This window comes from Idiotropiscis lumnitzeri, chromosome 11, assembly GCF_059441095.1.
Source record: "Idiotropiscis lumnitzeri isolate Australia: NSW breed Sydney's pygmy pipehorse chromosome 11, RoL_Ilum_1.0, whole genome shotgun sequence".
Classification (NCBI taxonomy): Eukaryota; Metazoa; Chordata; class Actinopteri; order Syngnathiformes; family Syngnathidae; genus Idiotropiscis; species Idiotropiscis lumnitzeri.
The window spans coordinates 21,837,075-21,855,353 of NC_142401.1; the positions used below are offsets into that span (position 1 = coordinate 21,837,075).

At 41.2% G+C, this 18,279-nt stretch overlaps 1 protein-coding gene, 1 long non-coding RNA gene and 2 pseudogenes across 2 annotated transcripts in view; 2 read left to right on the plus strand and 2 right to left on the minus strand.

Annotated features, from left to right (window-relative positions):
• The window catches only part of nucks1a (nuclear casein kinase and cyclin-dependent kinase substrate 1a), a 44,008-nt gene that overhangs the window by 2,170 nt on the left and 23,559 nt on the right, over positions 1–18,279 (minus strand). Inside the window, exon 9 of the mRNA XM_088309999.1 lies at positions 15,990–16,139. Within this exon, the coding sequence (XP_088166125.1) occupies positions 15,990–16,139 (150 nt within the window). The remainder of the gene's footprint in view (positions 1–15,989; positions 16,140–18,279) is intronic.
• LOC148328361 (general transcription factor II-I repeat domain-containing protein 2B-like) lies at positions 1,959–3,677 on the plus strand (annotated as a pseudogene).
• Positions 4,680–6,475, plus strand: LOC148328362 (general transcription factor II-I repeat domain-containing protein 2 pseudogene; annotated as a pseudogene).
• LOC148328363 (uncharacterized) overlaps positions 16,147–18,279 on the minus strand; it is a 4,431-nt gene continuing 2,298 nt past the window's right edge. The window contains exon 3 of the long non-coding RNA XR_015845815.1: positions 16,147–18,279. This exon is cut by the window's right edge and continues 924 nt beyond it. This is a non-coding gene — a long non-coding RNA (uncharacterized LOC148328363).

Genomic DNA, 18,279 nt, shown 5'->3' on the forward strand with positions numbered 1-18,279 from the left:
CCTGTGAAAAAAATCTTAATTTTTTTTTCATTTATTTATTTTTTCAAGGGCTGGCACCAAATTTTGTGTTTCATATTTCCTTCAGCACAAAAGATGCTTAACTTATGCTTAACACCCATGTACTTGCACCAAAATAAGCCGAACTTCACGGACGTTGTCGTGGCCTGAAGTCATCTATATCAGGCATCACCAAATGGCGGACCGCGGTCCGGATTCGGACCGAACCCATGATCAATCTATGATGATTTTTTTTCCAGGGCGCATTTGCAAATGTTGACGCTGCAATTCTAGTTAATACGGAAAAGGCGTCACTGATTTGAGCCAATCAAATCTTTTGTTTACAATCCACTGCCAATTGCGCAGCAGACCGGAAGAGAGTGCTGCTGACAGTATGCCTTGTTAAAAAGTTAGCAAGGTTGATGCGTGTTGTTTTAAATGAATGGACGGAGAAATTTAGTTTCATTCTGGCTGCTGCAGATTCAAAACCAGCATGCATCATATGCTCCGAAACCGTCCCAACATTGCGAAGCGCCACTACGAGACAAAGCACCGCCCTTTTGTGCAAAGTTATCCGCTGAAGTTTGAGGTGAACTTCAAGTGCAGTATAACAGATTTTTACATTTTAGTTCACAGCCCAGCGGCATGCAAACGAATGTTCACTAAAAGTATCATGGATTTTGGGGAAACATAAAAAACATTCAGTGATGGGGAAGTTGTGAAGGAGTGCTTAAATGCGGTTGCACAAACATTATTTAAAGGAAAACACAAAGCCCAGATGTGTGAAATAATCTACCAAATCCCAATGGCCCTGACTCCGTTCCAACCCAGATTTAAGTTACTGGGCAGGGCAGTCACAAACTCATTTTTCTCATTAAGAGAAGTTAAAAAAAATATTCAAAAGAAAAGGTGGTGTCAAAGCTAATTTTGAATTAGTTTTTCATGAGGACAGCCATTTTTATTGATTGTGTACTGAACATGTTGACCTGTTTTACTTGGATAATTAGGCTCTCAAGTTTTTTTTTTGGCTGATAACGCTTTGATTTAAGAAAAAAAATGTTAACTCAATGCTTAGCAGTTGATATATTTCTGCAGGAGATATTTTACAGTTTTTTCTGGAAGTGGCACCCTTTAGTGCCTGGAGCCACATTTTCTTGAATGTGAAATAAACGCCTTATATTTGTTTGACTGGCAAAGGTGTTTAATGGGAACATTGCTAAATATTCAGTATATAAGTGCGCTCTGTTGAAAATGACTAAATATTGAAACTATATAAAACTGTGAACATAGGCGAGGCGTTAAGAGAAGTTGGACTTTGGTTCGGACCTTTTAATTGGAAGAAATTTTAGTCATGGACCTCTGTGACTTTTAATTGAATACCTGTGATCTATATGATGGTAGTTGGCGACAAGAAATGACTTATTTTTAATTTTAATGTTCTGCATCAAGCCCATTAATTAACTAATATAGAACAAATACAATGAACAAAAAAGAGAGCACAAATTTGAGGATGACAAAAATATATATTTAAAAAAAAACAAAAAACAAAAGAGCCAAAACATTTAGATTTAGGTCAGACCTGGGCATTGCACGGCCCGCGGGCCACATCCGGCCCGCCGGGTGGCACTGACTGGCCCGTATGACAGACCTGGGCATTGTATGGCCCGGGCCACATACCTTTGGTTGACTCTGACCGCGAGTGTAAGGTTAATTGGAAATTTCAAAATAAACATACTTTTTAATTTCACCTCATTCATGGGCTAAAGCTGCACTGCTTTTATTCTGAAATTGTTTTTTGCGTCGCACATAATGACGTAATGCGTAAATCAAGACATGCGCGCGATTGAATCACAACAAGACGACGTTCGCCCTCAAAAATGTCCGCTCAGGCTAAAAAAAAGAAAGGTAGATGCCGAATGTAGAATTTTCAACAAAAATTGGACAGCGAAGTATTTACTGAAGTTAGAGGTAAAGCTGTGTGTTTAGTTTGCGGGGAGCAGATCGCCGTGTTGAAGGACTACAATTTGAGTCGGCATTACCAGACGAAACATGCAGAGAAATATAAAAACCTAACTGATGCTGAAAGAGCGCAGACATCGGAAGCTTTGCTAGCTAAGCTGCAAACGCAGCAAGGCTTTTTTACCGGGCTTCATGCATCCAGGGATGCAGCAACCAAGACCAGCTTTGTGATATCCCACAAAATAGCCAAAAACAGCAAGCCATTCTCAGAGGGGGAGTTCGTGAAAGAGTGCTTGGTAGACTCGGCAGCACTAATATGCCCTGAAAAAAATGCGGCATTTGAGCAAGTCCCGCTGTCCAGGCGAACCGTGACGAGAAGGGTCGAGGACATTGCGGGGAATCTGGAGCTACAGCTGCAACGTGAAGTGCCAAGTTTTGATTTTTTCTCCTTGGCTCTGGACGAGAGTTGTGATGTCCGCGACACAGCCCAGCTACTCGTATTTGTCCGCGGGATAACGCCGGACTTCAGGATTACGGAGGAGCTGGCAGCAATGCGGTCGTTAAAAGGGACGACGACAGGGAGCGATCTCTTCACTGAGGTAAATGCTTGTATGGACACGTTGGGACTGAAATGGGACAGACTGGCAGGTGTCACCACGGACGGTTGTCCAAATCTTACCGGGAAAAATGTCGGACTTTTAAAACGCATGCAGGATAAAGTGACTGAAATGGACCCTGATCAGAAATGAGTATTTTTACATTGTATTTTACACCAACATGTGTTGTGCAAATCAGTGCTAAAAATTAACCATGTTATCGATGTTGTTACTAAAATAGTTAACTTCATCAGGGCGCGGGCACTGAATCACAGACAGTTTGTCACACTTCTGGAGGAGCATGAGAGTGAGCACAGTGACATTGGCTACCACACTTCTGTGAGATGGCTCAGCCTGGGCAAAGTGTTAAAAAGAGTCTGGGATCTGAAAGCAGAAATCCAGGAGTTTTGTGAGACAAAAGGCAAGGCCATCCCAGAGTTTGCAGATGAGGTCTGGATGGCAGATTTCGCATTTGCTGTTGATGTGACTGCACTGATGAATGAACTGAACACCAAGCTGCAAGGCAAGGGCCTTTTTGCACATTAAATGCACAGCTTGGTGAAGGCTTTCATGAGAAAGATACAGTTTCTTTCAAGACAACTGGAGAGCAACACTCTCACTCACATGCAAACCCTGAAAGAAGTCACACCATCAGCTGATAACCTCTGCAGGTACTCATCCATGTTAGGAGCATTGCATGGTGAGTTTGCAAGGCGATTTGAGGATCTAAGAACAATGGAGGATGAAATCCACATGATTTCCTCTCCCTTTACCTTCAGTGTGGATGATGCACTCAGTGATGTTCAGCTGGAACTCATTGACCTGCAGTCTGATGGAGTACTGGCAGAGCACTTTAAGTCAGGATCTCTGCTGGATTTCTACTCTTCTCTCAAGGAGGAGAACTTTCCAAACAATAGGAGACATGCTCAGAAGATGTTTGTTCTCTTTGGCTCTACCTACATTTGTGAACAAACATTTTCAATTATGAAGTTTACAAAATCCAGGTACAGATCCTCTCTCACTGATGATCATCTGTCAGCTGTGCTTAGCATCTCCACTTCAGACATTCAGCCTGACTTTGATGCACTTGTTAAAGCCCAGCAGAGATTAGATTTCTCTCACTGAACAAGAAAAATGAACATTGAAACACCAAATGAGGCAGTTAGACCACAAATGTAGGCATGTTACTGTAAGGCACCAGATAACAATGAACTGGGACACTTTTTCTCAAAATCACAGTTCAGTGACAGTCAATATGTTGTATCTTGCTTAATGTTTGGTGCAAAAAGACAATATTGTGATGTCTTTAAAATGCTCAGAACCTTTACACAACTATCCAACAGTATATGGAACTCAAAATGTGTTTTGAAGTGAATGTGACAGAATATGTTTACTAATATGAGTCACAAATAGTAAAAAATGTTAATATTTTGTCTACCATTGTGTTGAGAAATTTGAATGAATAAATTTTTGTAAGGCAACCTCATGTTTTCAGTTTATTTGGTATTTAGTTTCATTGCTCAACTTTAATATATACTCTTGCCCGCTTGTCAAAACAGTGCTATTTACTGCTTTTTAAAAAAGAAATACAATTAATATTATGCAGAATTGAGTTGAGCCTTTTGGCCCGGCCGTCCACAATATTTTATGTTTCTTATGTGGCCCCATGGAAAAAATAATTGCCCACCCCTGATTTAGGTGGTGCTTGACTGGTACAAATGACTAAATGGCTAGAGTGAGAATGCAGTTGTTGTGCATGGTTAAAAATCTGGAAGCAGAAGAAACCATAGAGCACATGTGTCAAACTCACGGCCCGCGGGCCACGTCTGACCCGTCGTGTAATCATATCCGGCCCGCAAGACCATTTTACATTATTGTATTAATGGCCCGTCGATATGAACAACGCCGTCTCATCCCTGGACGTCATATTCTGACGTTTTAGTCACTGTATCTATTCCTTCATATATGATGTTGAGGGTATACCTTTTTCGCCGCGCTGAAAACACAATACTGCACAGAACGACACATCCCACAATACAACGCATCGGCTGCCTTGCGGCGCATCTCGCGTCTATTCAGTCTTGCTATTACAAGATATCGCGCCGATAGCCGAAGATACCCCTCACAATGGCGAAGAGAAAAATTTATTCTGAAAACAGAGCCTTTAATAACCGATGGGAGGCTGAGTATATGTTTACTAACATTGCCGGTAAACCCGTGTGTCTCATTTGTCGTGCTAATGTGGCTGTCATTAAAGATTTCAATCTAAGACGGCACTTCGAGACAAAACATAAGGATAACCTGAAAGACCTGGATGCAGAGCAGAAGAAACAGAAAACAGAACAGTTAAAGAAGAAACTGACACTCCAGCAGACGTTTTTTACCCGTGCAAAATCTCTTAGTGAAGCTGCTGTGAAATAAGTTTTATCGTGGCAGAGGAAATTGCCAAATCAGCCCGACCATTCACGGAGGTAGAATTTCTGAAGAGCTGCATGATCAAGGTGTTCGACGTCTTATGTCCAGACAAAAACCAGATGGTGGCAAATAAGCCTGAGTAGAAATACGGTTACTGATCAAATTTGTGAGATGGCAACTGATTTAAGAGCACAGTTGAGTGAAAGAAGCAAAGACTTCATTGCCTACTCTCTTGCTGTGAATGAAAGCACTGACATAACTGATACTGCACAACTGGCTATCTTCATCCGTGGAGTGGACTTCAATTTGCGCGTAACAGAGGAAGTAATGGACATTAAATCAACGACAACGACTGGAAAAGACATTTTTGAAAACGTATGTCAAAGTGTAGCCGACGTGAAACTGCCCTGGGACAAACTTGTTGGACTTACAACTGATGGAGCACCAGCCATGTGCAGTGAAAAATGTGGACTAGTGGGAAGGATGCGAGTGAAGATGCAGGAGGAGAACTGCACTAGTGAGTTAAGAGCATATCATTGCATCATACACCAGGAAGCACTATGTGGCAAAGTCCTGTAATGAGCACTGTAACGCAAACTGTAAACTTTATCCGGGCTAAAGGGTTAAATCATCGGCAGTTTCGGTCCTTTATGCGGGAGATAGATTCAGAATTTGCCGACATTCCTTATCATACAGAGGTGCATCGGCTAAGTTGGGGAAAAGTTCTCAACAGAGTTTTTGAGCTCAGCAACGAAATCTGTCAGTTCATGGACAGTAAAGGAAAAGACTCCACCGTTTTGAGAGATGAAAAATGGAAGTGCGAGTTGGCATTCCTGGCTGACGTACAGCTCATCTTAACGCCTTAAATCTGCAGCTCCAGGGACATGACCGCATAATCACTGACATGTATGACGCGGTGAAGGCGTTTCAAGCGAAGCTGCTTTTATGGGAGACACAAATGCAACAATGCAACATGCCTCACTTTCCCCGTTGCCAAGTGATGTTGAGCCAAGTCAGCACAACTGTGTTCCCCAATACGCACTTTGCCGACAAACTGAGAACACTACGCGCTGAGTTTGCACGGAGGTTTAGTGACTTGGAAGCGCAAAAAAAAAAGTTTTGAGTTGTTTCGCAACCCATTTCCCGTTGATGTTGATACTGCACCCGCGCAGATTCAGATGGAACTGATTGAGCTGCAGTGCAATGGGTCACTGAAGACAAAGTATGACACCGCAGGGCCCGCACAGTTCATCCACTCTATGCCTGCAGCAATGCCCCAGCTCCGGCTTCATGCGGCTCGAACCTTGTGCATGTTTGGGGGCCCATATCTGTGTGAGAAGCTCTTCTCAGTGATGAAGATTAACAAAACAGCACACAGAAGTCGTCTCACTGATGACCACATGCAGTCCATCCTGAGAATCTCCACAACATAGGACTTCACACCAAACATAAACCAACTTGTTGCCAAAAAAAGATGCCAGGTGTCCGGCTGCGATCAGAGCAAATGATCAAATCAGAGTCATAACAGCAAAGAAAATGGAATGATTAGAATTGTTATTTCTGAAAAGTACATATTTTATGTATATTTCCAGGTTTTGTAGCATTTTCATATTTCTACTTTTGACTGGAGATATATTAAGGAGAGCAAAATCTTTTGGGATATTTAATTTATTTTTTTAATATATACATTGACATAGGAGCAAAGGAATTTGAATGCTATTTTAATGTTAAGTTGTTTACGTTAAGTTCTAAGTTGCATAATTTAACAAGATATTTTTTTATTTAGAGCAAAATAATAAATACTGTATAAGTGATTTAAGGTTTAAATTTAATATTTTTGTCTGTTTTTATTCATATTTATGTTCCAAAAACATTAAGTTTAAGTGTGTTCAATAAATGTTTATCCTGGTTGGTTTTGAATTTTGGCCCCTTGTGCAATTGAGTTTGACATCCCTGCCATTGAGCGAAGCAAAAAGAATGAAAATTGGACCTTTTCTAAATAACAGATGGTGGCTTTCCACCCAATAGCAAAGACTTTCTGATGAACTACTTTGGATGATGCATCACAAACAGATAAAAGTGGTAACAGTGGAATCAATGCTCATTGCTCCAAAATAAGTCGAAACAAAAAAAATATATATTTGGATACCGTTGTGGCGTTATTTCACTTAAAGCAAAAATAAAATAAAAACGTTTTAACAACATAGATTTGTCATGGACTCTTTCTATGATCCAGTACCACAAGTACAAGCTATCAAACATATGTCTTGTGTACTTGTAACAGCTTGTTTTCATCAGAACCAACCGAGTTTTCTTTTTTAGTAGCCTACAGAGTGTCACCAGTCGCCGTGGTCCATCAAAGAAAAGCACGTCAGTGTGTGTGAGCAGAGTAGAACGACCGCAGACGTCTTCGTGTCTGCGTGTGTCGGCGTGTGTAACGGTGTGTGTACGGCGTGTGCGCTCTGCTTGTTGTCCCGGTGGTGGGCGTGCCCAAACGAAGGATAGTTTGCACTAGCATTGCATTTTTTGAAAGACAGATTATGTATAGGAAGGGATGTCATAGATTTTGAACGTCTGACGAACCACAGCCAAACAATTTCGTCCCGTCTCGTCTCGACAATGAAAATTCTCGTACGTCAGATGTTTTTGTCATCAAAGAATTTTGTTTATGTTTAGCTGGTTATCATCTCATTGTTGTCATGAAAAAAAGGCACATTAACAAATTATTTTCGTCATCGTTGACAACACTGGTCAGGGGTGAAAAGGTCAAAGGAATAGGTGGAGCAGAGCGTGATACAATACAATCCAACTTAATTTATATTAGTGCTTTACAAAACAGCTGAAGGTGTAACAAAGCACTTTACATGTGGTGTAATATATATACAACACAAAATAAAACACATTAACAAATATACAGTAGATACCAGAAAAACAGCAGACCAGTGACAGTCTCATGTTGAGTCAAAAGGCATTGAATAAAAATGTGTCTTCAAAACGATTTTTAAAAGTGGACATGCCTAACATTCAATGGAAGGTCATTCCAAAGAGAAGGGACAGGCAACAGAAAAGGCGCGATCCCCTCTGAGGCTCCGCTTAGTCCTTGACACCTCCAGCAGCATTTGGTCTGCAGACCTGAGGCAGCGGGTTTTCAAATATTGAAAACCCAACATTAAAATCCAAGAACTTTCAAAGTTTTCAAGCACCTGTATGAACCCTGTGCTAAAGATAAGGCGCTGCCTAAATATATATAGTCACACTTATATTGACCGCAGTACAGTAACCATAAAACACAAGACATCCAAAAAAAAGGTTTTAGTATTACTAGTAAGCGACTATCACATGCACAGTTCGACTATAAACACTGTGCTTGGAAATCGCAAAATAAAATGCACGCCACTAATTATTAAAATAAAATTTAAAATAAAAGGCACCTAAGGAAATATATATATGTAGAATACAACTTTATTTATGTAGCGCATTTCACAACAGCTGGAGCTGTAACAAAGCGCGCTTTCCATATGGTATAAAATAAATTAGCGATAAAAACTTAATTTTTAATGATTTTGCAAAATCGGGTGTATAGGTAAAATTTTGAGACTTCTTTTATCTTTTATTTTGAAATGCCACATCAGATTTCATTCAAAGTACTTTGGTTGGATACCTGGGGTGGCCTAATGTGGCTCAGCGCTTGTCTGGTTACGGGATAACAAAATTTAATTTTTAATGATCTTTAGAATGTGGGTGTAATGGTCAAAAATTGATATTTCTTTGGCATTTTATTTTGAAATGCCACATCAGATTTTGATGAAAGTACTTTGGTTGGATACCTGAGGTGGCCTAGTGTGCCCCAGCAGTAGTCTGGTTGTGGGATAGCGAAAACTGAATTTTTAATGATTTTTCTAAATCAGGTGTCGGAGTCAAGTTTTTTTATTTCTTTGGCCTTTTATTTTGAAATGCCACATCAGATTTTATTGGAAGTACTTCGGTTGGACACCTGGGGTGGCCTTGTGTGCCCCAGCAGTTGTCTGGTTGCGGGATAGCGAAAACTTAATTTTTAATGATTTTTTTAAAATTGAGTGTAATGATCAAATTTTGAGATTTCTTTGGCTTTTTATTTTAAAATGTCACATCGGATTTTGATGAAAGTACTTCGGTTGGATACCTGGGGTGGCCTAGTGCGCCCCAGCAGTAGTCTGGTTGTGGGATAGTGAAAATTGAATTTTTAATGATTTTTCTAAATCAGGTGTCAGGGTCAAATTTTTAGATTTCTTTGGCCTTTTATTTAGAAATGCCACATCAGATTTTAATGAAATTTCTTTGGTTGGATACCAGGGGTGATCTAGTGTTCCCCAGCACTGGTCTGGTTGCGGGATAACAAAAACTGAATTCTTAATTATTTTTTTAATATCAGTTATGTCTGTCAATGATGCAGTTAACATTAATTTCTCTTTCTATCCCAATTCAGAACATTTCTTGGGGCAATTCTGAGACCGTTTGCATCCCCCCTAGGTGAACTTATGGTTGCCTGTCCGCAGAGAAGTTTAATAACATTATTTTAAGTCCAAACTACTGACGTGCGCGCGTTAGTTGGTTTCCTTTTATTTTGAAAGTGCCCAACAGCACGCGCTTTCGGCATATTACCGTAATGCATAGTATAAAAAATAACAGTGGCGGCTGGCTTGACTTCGTCTTTGCGAGTGGAGGCTGGCCTGACTGCAGTGAGACACTGCCACTGTTCTGCTGTTCTTCTGGGATCTATTGTATATGCGTTTATGTGTTTTAATATGTGTTCTAATTTCACGCTAACTTATATTATACCGTATGGAAAGTAGCGTAGGTGTGCAGTTTATTTACAGCACAGACATGAGACAACAGCGTTGCGAATCAATTCTTTTATTTTTTTTTATATCGATGCATATTTTGAGCAGATTATATTGATATTAAATTGATTTTTAATGAATCTTTACATCCCTTGTTACTTCCAAATTAAATAAATGAATATTAATAAAAAAATCATATTTAAAAAAACGCTTAAAAATGACAAAAACAAGAATGAAGCGTATAGAATAACAACACCGAAATATCCAGCAATAATGATAGCTCGAGAAGTAGCGAGAGATAGTGAGAGGTCAAAAAACTGTGTAGCTCTACTACATATTGCATGACCGCATAAAAGGTAATTAAATAGGTACTTGAAGCAAATGAGAAAGCCACATCATCTTGAACTTTATGAAAGCTATATGAAATGTTTATATCTTTTTAATATAGGCATGAGTACCAAAAAACTGTATGTTTTGGGGTATAGACCAAATTGGGTCAGTACTACAGAGCACTAATTCATGTGAAATCAATCAGTGCCATGTTTCAGATCTGAAGCGCGTCTTTCTGTTACTGTGTGCGAGTAGAAGAGTTAGTCCCGGCCGCGTCGCCCGCCTCTGCCGACACGCCTTCATCGAGAGGTCCGTCCATCTTCTATGCCCAAACGAATCAAATCATTTTTGACGGTGCGCAGCTTTACCACCATTACAATATACTGTATATACATTGTGTTTTCGGCAATACTTACAGGGGACAATATTTGAGTTCTTATGCGTGCAATAACTTGAGGCCAAAATGCAGCAAGAATTATGCACCACGCCGAGTACATTCAAAGGATGAATTTGATCCCAACTATTATTCTCTTTTTTCTTCTTCACATTCTCATTCAACAGTCATGTTTTGCTATATTTCAGTCCAAGGTGGATTCGAACTAATCGTGCAGCGTGGCAAGCCTTTGCATTCTTCAAAAACAACTGAACGAAGATGAACCGAATACAATTATTTTTCTTTCTTCTTTGTATTACCATAAAATACTGTTTAACTTGAAACCTTATGTTGTCCATTGCAAAAAAACTCCATTTTACTTTATATTTTTTCTAATAATGAGTTTGCATTATTTAGACTTAACTGTAAAATGTTCTGCTTTTTATTTTTACTCCATCCACTGGCTCATTATTGTTAAATTCATGACTTTTTACTGATCTAATTTTATATATTGAAAAATAATTGATAAACTGATTTCAACATTTTTTTTTTGTAAAATAAATGATCATTTATTATCACAAACCGAAAATTGGTACAGTTGAGTACCAGTATCGATTCCCAGGTACCGAGAATTGTAACCTTGTTATTCACACACATTTGAAATGTAATCAATCTAAATTATGATCAAAATTTCAACTTGTAAACAATGCCTTCTTTTTATTAAAATGAACACAAATCACCTTTTATCGAATTATTAATGAACTTAAATCAAATTTAGGCCATGACAATTTTATTTTGCATGTTGGTTAATTGATTACAATATGAACCCTAAATTCAGAGTGAGTTGTTCTGTTTTGAGTTGTTTTTGTCTTATTTTGGTTGGACTTAACTGTTGCTGATTGACTGTTCTGCCTTTTGACTAGGGCTGTGATGATAATTCACACACACGAGACCACCCTTACCTTGCAGAACAGCATCGTGATGTGTTTTTATATACCCTATTCAGTATTATTTTCCATTGCACTCTCTTATTTATCTAATTTATATATTTGTCTGTATTATTGTTGTATTGCACTGGAGAGTACAATGACAATAAAGGGATTTCTAATCTAATTCTAATCTAATAATTCGATATCGATATGTATCGCGATAGTGGGGTGACTGATATCAATGGCAAATGTTATCCGGTACATTATCGACCCCCCCCCCCCCCCAAAAAAAAAATTGCCGCAGATTCGACCTATCATAACCCACTTGTCGCAAACTCCCTTCCATTGAGGAAATACAACCCGAGGCTTACGCATGCGCCGCTGAGCTAGCGGGACTCAAAACAAACAAAAAAAAATGTGTGGCTAAAGTGGACTTACCGGTCAACTTGAGGAAACGCTTGCTTAATAGTTAAGCCGCTAACAAGCACCCCTTCCCGGACATGCACCGGACGAAACGGCCTGGAGCTCTAGTATACGAGACCTCCGTCGCATGGGAGGCGGGCGTACGTAGCAGTGAAGTCGCTAACAAGCACCCACCGCGGACACGCACGGGCCGTGCACCCACCGCGAACACGCACGGGCCGTGCACCCACCACAGACACGCTCCGGCCGTGCACCAGCCGCGGACACGCAGGGGACTAAACGACCCATAGCAGCAGCACACGAGACCTCCGTCGCATGGGGCGTACGTAGCAGTGAAGCCGCTAAGAAGCACCCTCCTCGGACACGCACGGGCCGTGCACCCTCCGCGGACACATACTGGCCGCGCACCCTCCGCGGACACGCATGGGACGAAACGGCCCGTATCTCTAGCACACAAGACATCCATTGTAATGGAGGCGGGCCTACGTAGCAGTGAAGCCGCTACAAAGCACCCTCCGCGGACAGACTGGACGAAACAGCCCGTAGCACCAGAATTGTTCCGTCTTAAGGGAGGTCGGCATGCAGTGGACATTTTAAAATGAAACTAATCGGAATTCAGCTCTTTTCCCTGTTTTATTTTCAATAGTTGTTGTAAATTCCTCATAACTGCTCTATACAGGTATTGGTTTGCTGTTTAATTTGCATATTTAACAACAGGCATGTTTTCAGGCACCTAATGAGTCCTTGTATTTATGTTAATTTATGTCGGGCATATTGTTGGACAGCTAAGCGGTCCTAAGAGAGACGTATCGAGTCCGTTAGCCGTTAGCTGCGGATGCGCTATTGCTACGCTTTTCGTTGTCGTGTATGCGCCAGAATGAAAGTGAGTTATTGAGCGCTGTTGAATTGATTGGAGTGCTATTAAAGCTACGTTGTTCTCTATCCCTGTGTCCGTTCACGCTCTTTGATTTGAGTGACTGTTTGGATGAGGCGCTCCGGTGAACCCCCCCCAAATTCACATACACTCCCAGCTCTCCGCAACAATCGTAAAAGAAAATTAATATATTTATATATATAAAAATAATTATTCGATATATATCGATATCGACAAATATGACATACATGCCTTCCGATATAGTTTCCAGCCATATCGCCCAGCCCTACTTTTGACAGAAATAAAGAACGGTCTTTCTTTAAAATGATCTGTCATTGATTTAATTGAAATTTAATTTATCAAAAGAACTATGGTATGGGTTACTTGGTATTGGTATCATTGAGTAAACAAGTGTTGATACTCGTATTGGTATCGGTCTAAAAAAAAAAAAGGGGTAGCAAAAATCTCTACAATTTTTGGTACAGTACACAATAGTTTCACTAATCCAATTGTAACAGAAGTGAAAAAAGGAACCGGACAAACATTACTGCATGCCATGCACCGCAAATAAAAATTAAGCTCCAACACCGTTCTAGAATCCAGTCCTCTGAAACAGATCTGCTTGTGATCACTGTGTAAAATACTTTCTGCTATCTGGGTCACCCAAGTTTACACAAATATATGACATTGGGTAAAGGACATTTTGTTTTATTTTCGGCCACCTCCACAAGAATTGAGTCGCAGCAAGATTAGCATTTTGGTTCTTCTGGAATCAGTCGGATTTTACTTACTACTAACCCTTCTATGCCGAGTGTACCGCGTGTAAGAAGCGCAACAAAGTAGGAACAATAGGAAATGTGTGAGCAACCTCTAGCCGCCATAGAACCGCAGTGTGGGCGCATTTTTTTGTTGCACCATTGTGAAATTGGGTGCATCCAGTGCCCTGGCCGTTCACAACACAGTCCATGGAGTCAAATGGGTCGAGAGTAGTCACATTCCCAACACATGAAGAAATTTAAACATCGAACGTGGTCACATTTTAAAAGTGCCTGCCATAATCAATGGAGTTTTTAGCAGGCATTTTAGATTTAGTCTTAGTCATTTGGACAAAAATGCTTATTAGCTTTCGTCACATCTAGTCATTCCTATTGGTGATAGTTTTAGTCTAGTTTTAGTCGACAAAAACTCAAAAAGGTTTTAGTCCGTTTTAGTTCAAAATTGGTGTACAAGGTTTCCACCCAATAGCAAAGACTTTCTGATCGACCACTAGGGATTATGCATTCCAAACAGATGAAAGTGGGAACAGTGGAATCAATGCTCATTGCTCTAAAATAAGCAGAGAACCAAAACATTTTACTTAGAAACTGTTGTGGCTTTATTTCACTTAAAGCAACATAAAATAAAAATGTTTTAAAAACATAGACTTGTAGTCGACTTGTTCTAATACAGTACCACAAGTACAAACTCTCTCAAACATATGTCTTCTTTACTTGTCAGAGCTTGCTGTTATCAGAACCAAGTAGCCTACCAATTGTGATTGTCGCCATGGTCTGTCAAACGAAAGCGTGTCCCTGTGTGTGAGCCGAGACGGATGGCCGCAGACGTGTTTTGTTGTGCCGGTGTGTGGGATGGTGCTTGCTTGGTGCATGCACCCTGGGTGCTGTCCCGCTAGTCGGCGTGCACAAACGAAGGGTAGGTTCCACTTCATTGCAATTTTTTGAAAGACAGATTACCGTATTTTCACAGCCATAAGGCGCACTTTAAAGTCCCAAATCTTCCCCAAAGCAGCGGGGCGTCCTGTACTGGGACACGCCTTGTGTACAGACTGAAACCCATATATCTGTGCACATGCTATTCACTCGAGCAACGGGCCTGATGCCCCATTGAGCATTTCAGAGTGCATGTTAGCACCCCCTGCTGGTTGAAGTCTAAGACTACTGTGCGCAGACAGTGACAACTAAATTCTATGACTACCTCATTTGGTGATGGTTTCACACAATCAGAACAGACCAGTATGTACACGTGGGAGAAAGCTGGACAAAAGGGCAGCTGTCCACAATGTCGTAGTCTGTCTTATCATTCATGTTATTGCAAGCAAGAAACAACACAGGTTTAGACAACAGACTGAAAAAAAAAACACTGCCCAAAGCGCACCACTCACATCATTCTGATTGGCTGAGGCTGATAGGCTTCCAGAATGCCTCAGTACACTTTTTGTGTTAATTTTATTTCTTTTTGAGATATGAATGGAATGAGAGATGCATGTTTTGCGTTAATTGTATTTCTTTGTTTCATTGTTCGCTTGTATGCTGTTCAGTGATAGTTTTGGTTTTGATTTAAAACCGTGACTCGAAGGAGTGTGGTGACTAGTGACATCCCTCTAATTGGCTATGTTGACATGAGAGCTCTTATAGCATCAATGGGACTACCATTGACGAAGAAGGCTCTCTTTGAATGAGCGCTAGCATGCGGGAGCTAGCATGCGCCTTATAGTGCGGCGCGCCTAGTGTGTGTGTTAAATAGCGCGTCTTTCGGCCGTGGAAATATGGTACATGTACAATAGGAAGGGGTGTCATTAATTTGGAGAGTCTGATGAACTACATGCAAACAATTCCGCCCGTCTCGTCTGGTCAATGAAAATTCATGTACGTCACGTCATCTTTTCGTCATCAAAGAACCTCGTTTAGAATAGAATAGAAATCCCTTTATTGTCATTGTACTCAGGTGTGCAACGAGATTAGAGGGCTCCCCTCTCCAGTGCAATACAACAATAATACAGACAAATATATAAATTAGATAAATAAAGAAGACAGTGCAATGGAATTCAGTACTGAATAGGGCATATAGAAACACATCACAATGCTGTTTTGCGAGGTTAGGGTGGTCTCGTGTGTGTGTGAGAGTTCAGTATGGAGATGGCTCTCGGAAAGAAACTGTTTCTCAGTCTATTGGTCCTTGATTTGATGCATCTGTAGCGCCTGCCAGAGGGCAACAGGTCGAACAGGTGTGAGTTTGGCTCGACATCGTCTTGTAATCGTCATGAAAAAAAGGGCAGCTAACAAAATATTTTTGTCATCGTTGACGAAAACAACACTGGCCCCAAACTGTTTTAGACCCTATTATTGGGACAAATTCACTCTAAACACACCTCAGTCATAATTATAATCTTATAAGGCAATCTCATAAAACATATGATCGTCAGATGTTTGAGATCCTTGATTGGGAAGGGGACAAAAACAGCCAAATTGTCTTTACGTGTGCATTCAGCCTTACCAGTAGCCTTTAATCTGGGCTTGGGAGATTTCTTCTCCTTTTCCATTCGGCCTCGTCGAATAACCTTCTTACTTCTCTTTTTGGAATGACCATAGTCACTGTCATCGTCGTCTTCCACCAAAAAGTCCTCATCACTGCCAGATTCATTAGCTGCACAAAGAGAGAAAGGGCTGTGTCAAAAACTTGACGTATGTGAAAGGTACACCTCATATGAACTGTCACCTATCCGTGATGGAGGGGTTTGCATGTCCCAATGATCATAGGAGCTAAGTTGTCTGGGGCTTTGGAATTTAGAAGGGTCACCCATGGCAAAAAGATTCTGGGTGAAGGAACAGACGAGCACGGCAAGTGACCCCTTATGATGAATAAAAATGTTGGTCTAAGTTTTACCTTGCCTGGACACCGGTCACCTGGTCCAACCTCTAGAGGTGGGGCGTTGGCAAGCACCTGGTGATCAGGTCTGCCCCGATTGGGCCCAGCTGGGCTCAGGCCAAAAAGGCAACATGCATGAGATTTTTTTTACTGGACTTTGCTTGTCACTTGATAAGGGTGTCCATATGTGAACTTGGCACCAGGACACCCTTGGCCACAATTTGATGGTCATCTTTGTAGTTTCGGACACATGTTTTGGGCACACGGGTGAAAAGAGGGGCGGAGCTGTCAACTGATCACCACCTTGTTGCCTCTGATGGTGGGAGAAGATGCCTGTCTAACTGCAAGAATTACCTGTCAGAAAGAGCTTCAACTCCCACCTCGTCCCGGGGGAGGCGGGGACATTGAATCAGAGTGGGCGATGTTTCATGGGTCCATTGTTGAGGCGGCCGATCAGAGCTGTGGCCGTAAGGTGGTCAGTGCCTGTTTAGCTTTCGACTCAACATGAGACTGCCACTGTTCTGCTATTCTACTGGTATCTATTCTAAATGTGTTAGTTTTTTAATTTCTGTTTTAACTCCCTTTGTTACAGCTCCAGCTGTTGTGAAATGCGCTGTATAAACTGTATTGTATTGTTTTGTTGTGGCAATCCCCAAACACGCTGGTGGACACCTGCGGTAAGGGATGCTGTCAAACTGAACAAAGAAGGTAATTTTTATATACCGGTTGGCCATGTGGAATGCAGACACAGCAGTCACCGAGGCAAAAAATATGGGAGTGTGAGGAGTTCGTCGAGGCCATGGAAAACAACTTCCTGACGGCTTTAAGGAAATTCTGGTCCACCATCCAGTGTCTCAGGGGGGCAGCAGTTTGCCATTAACACTGTTTATAGGGGAGATGGGGTGCTGCTGACCTCGACTTGGGATGTTGCGAGTCAGTGGGGAGTATACTTCGAAGAACTCCTCAATTCCACCGATACGCCTTCCATTGAGGAAGCAGTGCCATGAGACTGAGGTGGTCGCTCCTATCTTTGGGAACAAAGTAACCATGGTTATAAAGCACTTAGGTGACAAAGCCTCGACGGTGGATGAGACCCGCTTGGAGTTCCTCAAGGCTCTTGATGTTTTGGGGCTGTCCTAATTAATACACCATGACAACATCGGGTGGACCTCGGAGACAGTGCCTCAGTATAGGCAGACCGAGGTGGTGGGGAAAGTTCTGGATTATGACAGTGTGTGTTACATATCATTGACTTGCACCACTGTGTTGGATCTGCCCTTGGCAGGGTCCCCATCAATAAAGTAATGACCATTTACAACAGCCATTATGATGGCAAAATTGCACTCTCATATTGTGATTATATTGCAAATGCAATTTATTGTTCAGGCCTATTTAGTGGCGTGGAAAAATACGTTTAAAAAAAGCTGTACTGTATTGTAATCTTAGAAATCTTTGTTGTGCAGAACTTGAAAGTCAAATATATATATAGTTCAGGGTATTTTATACAAATGACTGCTCGGAGCATTGTCTTACCTCATCATCCCTTTGTTAGAATACTTGCGGGTTATTTGCGCCCATGCAGGCCCTGATTACTGATTTAGGAGCGAATCTGCAACGTGTTTAAGTGCACTAGTAGCCAGCCGAAGATGTTGCAAGCTAGCTGCTTTGACATGAGTTCCACAGAACTTCCTCCGACCTCGGACTACTCGCGGTAGGAAATGTGAGCCCAGCGAAACTTCTTGGTGGAGGTTCCTGAACTCTTGACGGTTGTCTCTGCGTGTGAGTCTCAGTTTTGCTATTTAAAGTGTATTAATGAGGCAAAAAAAGTACAACTCTTGACCCTAAGATTGTGGAATCCAATGTGTGAAATTTTGACAATTTGACAAATTTTCATTTGGATCTGTTCAACAGGCTTGGG